General features: G+C 37.5%; 2 protein-coding genes across 3 annotated transcripts in view; one reads left to right on the plus strand and one right to left on the minus strand.

Annotated features, from left to right (window-relative positions):
* Positions 1-2,906, minus strand: part of LOC5577744 (SLIT-ROBO Rho GTPase-activating protein 1) — a 307,496-nt gene extending 304,590 nt beyond the window's left edge. The window contains exon 1 of the mRNA XM_021850986.1: positions 2,667-2,906. The gene's annotated coding sequence lies outside the window, so the exon portion shown is untranslated. The remainder of the gene's footprint in view (positions 1-2,666) is intronic.
* Positions 2,907-4,008: 1,102 nt separating this feature from the next.
* Positions 4,009-5,974, plus strand: LOC110678311. 2 transcript variants are annotated; one of them, XM_021850994.1, is made up of 6 exons: positions 4,009-4,412; positions 4,511-4,589; positions 4,668-4,767; positions 4,828-5,147; positions 5,209-5,396; positions 5,458-5,974. In XM_021850994.1, the coding sequence occupies exons 3-6, from the start codon at positions 4,756-4,758 to the stop codon at positions 5,715-5,717; spliced, it is 780 nt and encodes a 259-aa protein (XP_021706686.1). In that variant the 5' UTR covers positions 4,009-4,412; positions 4,511-4,589; positions 4,668-4,755; the 3' UTR covers positions 5,718-5,974. The 2 variants fall into 2 exon arrangements, with proteins under 2 accessions (XP_021706686.1, XP_021706688.1); XM_021850996.1 differs by lacking the exon at positions 4,009-4,412 and having other exon boundaries at positions 4,429-4,589.
* Positions 5,975-7,128: the final 1,154 nt, after the last annotated feature.

Below are 7,128 nucleotides of genomic sequence, written 5' to 3' on the forward strand. Positions count from 1 at the left end.
TGTATCTGGACGTAGAAAAAGGGTGTCTAGCTCTCGTAGATGTAGAAAGTAAGATGAAAGCCCTGTTTATCAAAAACATCCTACTCCAAGATCATACAGGTAGGAGAGATGATTTCATGATTGCACAAGAATACAGCCGCTCAATTACCCGAAATACGCGAGAATGGATTCGTATTGCAGCAGATATTGAAAATCTAGGATTTGATTTGACGTGTAAAAGAATTCTGTTAGCAGTGTTGCATTTGAACGCGTTCAGTTTGCGTTCCAGTTCAAATATTTGAACGAAGGATCAAGTAGGCTTGAACATTGATCAGTTCAAAAAATTGAACCCATGAGAGCTGAAAAATGAACGCGGAAAGAATATTGTTCCCAAGGCACATAACCACACATTTCCATGTGAAAGTCATACAAAATATGCTAGGACGTGGGCTTCGTAGCCGTGCGGTTAGTGTCACCAAAGCATTTAGCCGCATTGTGCTAAGGAGTGTGGGTTCGATTCCCGCCTCAGGCCGGAAAATTTTTCGACAGGAATGTCTTCCGACTGAGCCACTGGGCGTTGCATGCTAGTCCGTTGTCTAGTGTGGTGCTTCCTTCAAAGGGCAAATAGCCCACTGGAAGCATTAACGTGTATTGTCTTTATCTTTTTCTTAAACATCGATGGTATCATCAATTTGGAATGATATGAATTCAACATAGTTTGATGTATTTTTCGTGTTTTAGGTTTCTGTGTGCATTTATAAGTGAACGGGGCGTTCTTGAGCATTGACAAAATTTTGCACGAAAGTTCAATGTTAACTGCGTTCTCGTTCAAAAAAGGAACGCGTTCAGTTCACTTTTGGCTCGCGTTCAGTTCAAAATGCATCACTGTCTGTTATACAATAAAAACATTACGCCTAATATTGTAAACAAATACCCTAACAAATGCTGGGATATTTGTTGGCAGAACTTAAATATGAAATTCATAAGCTCAGATGAAAAGCACTTTTTATTTTCATATATAAATGAAATTATCCCAACAAAATACAAGTTGTTTGACAAGAAGATTCCTGGAGTCGCTAATAATTTATGTGAATTATGTGGAAGAATAGATACGCTTGAACATAGACTAAAGTTTTGTATAAACAGTAAAGTTATTTGGAAATGGATAACGATCAGCATAAAGGAAAAATTAAAAATATCTGTTGATGACCCAGAAGAAATGCTTTCTAGAGTGATTCAAGGAAGACAGTATCAAAGTAAAGTTGCTTTGTGGCTAACAACGATAGGTATCAGTTATTTTTTGAAGAATTTTGGAAAACACGATTTGTATAGCTTTAAAAACATGATTCGTGAAAAACACGATGGAACAACAAAATGTGGTATGCAAAATGCTTCAGCAGATGGATTAATGTACTGTAAGAATAGAGTTGTATTAGTATAAGTTTTGTAACGTTTTCGTTTTTTCAATAAAAAAATCGTGGAGGTATTTTTAATAAAAAATTAAATATTAAAAAAAATCTCATGCAATGCATGAACATGCAATACTATTAAAATCGATTTGATTTGAATTTCATTGAAACCCCTAAGTTTACTAATGACTCATAAAATTCTAATCCATTGTAGATTCACCACTAAGTGTTTCAAAAAAATCATATTGTAGTTATGCACAAAAGTATGATTCATCTATCTCTAATTCACATGCTTTTACTAAATGAAAAAAAAACCTCTGCGAAACCTTTGCTACTAATCGTGCCAAATATAGAATCACATTCTGGAAAGTATCAACAAACCCACTTAAACAAACAAACAACCAATCGGGCATCCAACTGTGAGCAAATTACTATACACTCTCGGCACAGTTCCCAACATTGGTTCCGGGAAAACGTGCGGCCTTGGCTGAACCAAATGAAGCACTGCGAAAGTGTTCCCTTCGCTTTCCACAATCCTTCATTGGAGCCAATAATTTAGAAAATAACCTTCATCGCTGCCACAGAAATCGATCGTTCTCTTCCCAAATTCGATCCGATGATCAACAGAAGCGTACAGCTAAAGTTTTTCAAACAAGAAATGAGCTTTAGTTTCTAGACGTTAATTAGCTTACCTTTCGTATCCGTGAGTCAATCACGATATTTCATGCACGTGTTTCCTCTCTTTTTGAAACATCACGAGTCCTCTTAGATCTTGGACGAAAACAATATTTCAATTTTTCCGATGTTTTTTTTTCTATGCTGGCATTAGGTTCTTTTTTCTCGAATGGATTCTCTCGTTCACAGAACTGAATGTTCTTTCAAAAGAGATAGCTGTAGACTGTTTCATTTACGTTATGGATAAGAGTGCAGTTAAAATTAGAAACGCATGTAGATTTCACTATTTTTGCATGCTCTACAAAAGTTGTAACCACATTTACAAAACTAAGCACGCAAATTTTCGTTCTACATCCGTCTAATACACTTAACAATTTGTTTTGCCTTCTTTCACACGTTCTCGCCGACGCACACCGAAATCGCGCCCATTTAAAATAAGCACCTAACGCTGCTCTACCTTTGCTCGCCTTTTTCCCACCGCAAAACACAACAAGTAGGTGCACAACAGCCACCAGGAAGATATTTTTAGCAGAAACACGTCTATACAAACAACTCCGATAATAAATTTCCACTTAGTTGAGATATATGTACATATTTGCCCACCTTATTGGATCTGATTTTTTTTCTTTTTCGTTTGCACAAACATAAACTTTGCACTTGGCAAAGTAGGCGATCTGCATTCCAAGCAAAAGGTTAAGGGTTTTAATTTCACACTACGTTAACGATGATCGAATTTGAGAAGCACTTGATCGTCTACCGATGAATGAGCATATCTTTTGAATGCTACGAAAAACGCCCGAGAAAAATAGAACACTTTCACGTTCGACTAATCCACGGTTGAAACTGACTACGCAAGGGGCGACTCACACCTAGAACACCCGAACGACCATAACGAGACACGGTGTGTCTGAAGCGTTATTAAAGGAAAAAAGTCCTCCAATTTGACATCCACCAGTCGAAAAATATGGTATTCGAGCATCTTCTACTTGAATTTGAGAATATTTTGAAGGTGGGATCGAAAGTAATAATGAATTGAAGGTTTTTGGGCTATTTTGAAGGGATATTCATGGCATGCCGGAATCCAAACATCGATGTCACAATGGCCGACTTGTGCCCCTACTCACGATTTCGAAAGCAACGAACGAACGAACGAATTTGTAGACTGTACCTTCTTCTTCTTCTTGGCATTACGTTTTCACTGGGACAGAGAATGTTTCTCAGCTTAGTGTTCTTATGAGCTTTCTTTGCCAATGTTGCCATTTTTGCAATCGTATATCGTGTAGCAGGTACGATGATACTCTATGCCCAGAGAAGTCGAGGAAATTTTTGTTTCGAAAAGATCCTAGACCCGCCAGGAATCGAACCCAGACACCTTCAGCATGGCTTCGCTTTGTAGCCGCAGAATCTAACCATTCGGCTAATTCCGAGCAGAATCATGGAGAAGATGCTCGAATGCTAGAATAATATATTCTTCAAATGATAGGTACCGAATTGATGAACCTTTATTTCGTCAATAAGGTTCCAGAAACACCGTGAAGAGGGCATGACGATCGCAACCGCCGCCGTGAGAACGAAGGAGGCAGCGACGTCGACGATGACGACGACGACCGACGCCAGTAGTGACCTGAGAGAGAGGAGACAGCTGGCTTAGATTACGAGCTCCCAAAAGTCATGGGAACCTGTCATCAACTGTCACTGGAAAACCGCACATTCGAAGGGCAGAGCGTGAGAAACCGTCATAATTCAAGTAAACTCAATTGAAATTTCTAGGTGTTCTTCGATGATTTCACATTTCAAAAAGTTGAATTACTACATATAGTAATGTATTGGCAAACTGCTATAGATTTTTTTTATATTCATACCGTTTTTCAGAGTGAACAACACAAGTGAATGTAATTTTGACCAGAATAAGTTCATCTGACCATTGTGTACAACCCAAGAATAAAAGGAAGAGATCAAAGAAGGCAAGAAAACATGCCAACCGTCAGTGAGCTGTCTCCTCTCTCTCAGGTAGTGACGATCAACCAACGACGCACTTACTGATCGACGGCGACGATGCAACGCACTCAACTTGCGTCGCGACGAAAACGGTGAGAAAGGTGAATGTGTTTGCAATCCGAAAGACAAAGTCGTCAACCTTTTGGGTTCTTTCTAGACGGCTGGGCTGGCACTCTCTCGAATACAAAAAGAGACAAACAAAAACAAATTTAAAGTTGAAAGAAATTAAAGTGGGAAATGGACAATATAAAAGCATTGGGAAGTGCCGTTGTCGATTTGACAGCTCGAGAAAAAGTAGAAAAATGTAAATAAACATTTCAGCAGGCGTAAAAACAAGTTTTGCAGGAAAAGGTAGTTTATCTTTCAAACATTTTCACGTTGTTTATAGATAATTTTACAATTTTTCTCACTATTTCGATGCTGCAAATATTTGTGAATCAAATTTCCAGTGAACAAGAAAAATCATACATCATTTGATAAGATTTCTCATCGAATCAAAGGTGGTCATTCATTCACAGTTTACAAAAGGTAATTATCAACAAATGTCCTAGTATTTTCTGTTAATGATTATGCAAATTATGTTAATTACTTGATTAAATTCCTCAGAAATACGAGTGTCGTTTTGGTGTTCAAATACTCCCCCGCACTGTGATTTTTTTCTTATAATTACCGTTGCTATTTGTTCGATCAAACGATGGACGTGAGGGTAAGTTTTATGGGAACTCCAATACTGAATGAATATTTATTTATTTATTTATTGTTGCAGGATGTGCTTTACCAAACTATTCGTGTGGAAGTAGACATCGTCAATTTGTTCGAATATGCGGAAGAAAATCGGAGAAATTGGGTAGAAGGCAACCAAATTTTCAAGAACAATCATGTCGTCATAGAAGGAGTTACGAAGTTAGAAGGTGATCAGATTCATGTCTTCTGTAGTTGCCTCCGTGGATCCAACCCTTCAGAGCCTCCAAGGCAGGATAACATAGTAACCTCAACTCTGTTTAAGAATTGGTCAATTCACTGCTCCTGTCCTGCTGGAAACCATCGTTGTAAACATAAATTTGCATGTTTGCTATTCATTCATACGTGAGTAATCTACAATTATTCCTAGCTTTTCAAACTTGTAATGCTTTTCTTTCTGAAACAGAACCAAAGTCCTGGAAGTATTAACAGCCACTGATGTTAAACAACGATGGGGCAAAGTGGCGAAAGTGCAAGCAGAAAACCTCTACACTTCAATACCTCTTTCCGGATTGTGTATCCAGCGATCTAAAGCTGCAGGGAGCGAAATATCCGATGAACTAAGCAAAGAATTATTTAAAATGTTCATAGCAGGTGTTGTATTATATAATTATTTGAATTGTATACGAGATTTACCCTTTTGTTCCTCTTCTAGAACTGCCTGAAAGTGCACTTGCCAAATCATTCAAAGGACGAAATGTAATAGTGAGAAGTAAAGATCAAAGCCAGGAGCAGCATCAGGGAGTCTTGCCGTTTGAAGGATGGATCTGCCTACGTGGAATCCAAAACATTCGAGAGATGTACCAGTTGAAGAAAGCTATTCGGAAGAGCAGGAGCACGTGCAGTTATACCTGGCGAACCTTTTTGGAATACCAAATATTACCACAAGATGGAAATACTATGCTGAACCTCTGAGTGACTCGAAGCAGTACGTTTAATACGAATCGAGAGTTTGCATATCTTCGCAAGAAAGCATTTCTATTTGCTTGGCAACTTATGGTCAATCTAATGACATTTGGCGACGAGAACGACGCATGAGGATCACGGCGAGTGTATGCTACGATTTATACACTTATTACATGAACGATGATGGAACTACAGATTGGTCCAAGAAGCTGTCCCCGATTTTGCGTGAAAATTTCTTTATTATGGTTTGAAGAATGAGTTTTCAATATGGGATAATAAGTTTGTACTTACATTATAGTACAAGCTTGTTTGGAACATTTCTCAAAATTTGTCCATAGTAATTTCCATATAAACCTACATTGTCTTTGGACCACCTTTAAATCACCACCTAGAAACCTGAAAATTTCGCAGAACACTATTTTTATGGTAAGGATGGTAAGGAGCATATGGGAGATAGGATTCTCAAACATTTTTAAAATTTGAACCGCCCTATTGTACATGCTTCAAAGAAACTTCCAGTAATTTACACAGGTATTTGCTTTGATTTGTTTCCCAAAACAATCCTAGAATTTCCTCCAGATATTTTTTCATCAATCCTTCAACCTAATTCTTTAGATGTTACTCTAGGAGATTTTCAAAAAGTTTCTACAGAATTTCTTCTGATGAAATCCACAAAGGTTCATTCCAGAGTTTTTGAAAAAATTGCTTAAGGTTTTTTTTCAGAAACCCTGCAAGAATTCCTCCCTCTGTTTATGTGGGTTACTTCAAAAATTCATCCCGTTTCCTACCAAAAATTCAAAATTCCATGAGGGTTTTTTCAAACCAATCATTTTTTCTAGCAATTCTTCCTGCATTTCATATAAGTATCACTCCTGCAGTTTTACCAAAAATGTCTTTAAAAAAATGTAAAAAAAAAGACCCATTCAATCTTTAAGGTTTTTTTTTAAATTTTCACACCAGTTTATACTACAATAACTTTTCGAACAATTCCTTCGATCATTCTTAAACAAATTTCTGTAGAGGTTCTGTTCAATGTTAACCGAAAAATTTCTTTAGAAAATCCTACATGATACTATCCCGTCAATTGATTTGTTTCGATTATCTTAGGAAATTATCTCAGAAATCTGTTAAAACCAGTGGTGGAAAGAATCATGCCGTTTACGCAAAATGAACCAATATTAAGCAGGATCCACGCTCACACGCTCACGAACCAACAGCGACCGATTTGGTCACAGATTCTTGCATCGGAGAACCAGAACAAAACAAATGTAAAAAGATCGTGATTGCTGGATGAGCAGAGTCTGCTCACAGCCGTTCTTTTTTCCGTTCCCAGCTATTTATGTGAATAATAGGATGGATTATGATTATAATAGATAGATTACAAACAAATGTACGACAGTATTGAGAAAATTGACCGATA

This window comes from Aedes aegypti, chromosome 3 (assembly GCF_002204515.2).
Source record: "Aedes aegypti strain LVP_AGWG chromosome 3, AaegL5.0 Primary Assembly, whole genome shotgun sequence".
Taxonomy (NCBI): domain Eukaryota; kingdom Metazoa; phylum Arthropoda; class Insecta; order Diptera; family Culicidae; genus Aedes; species Aedes aegypti.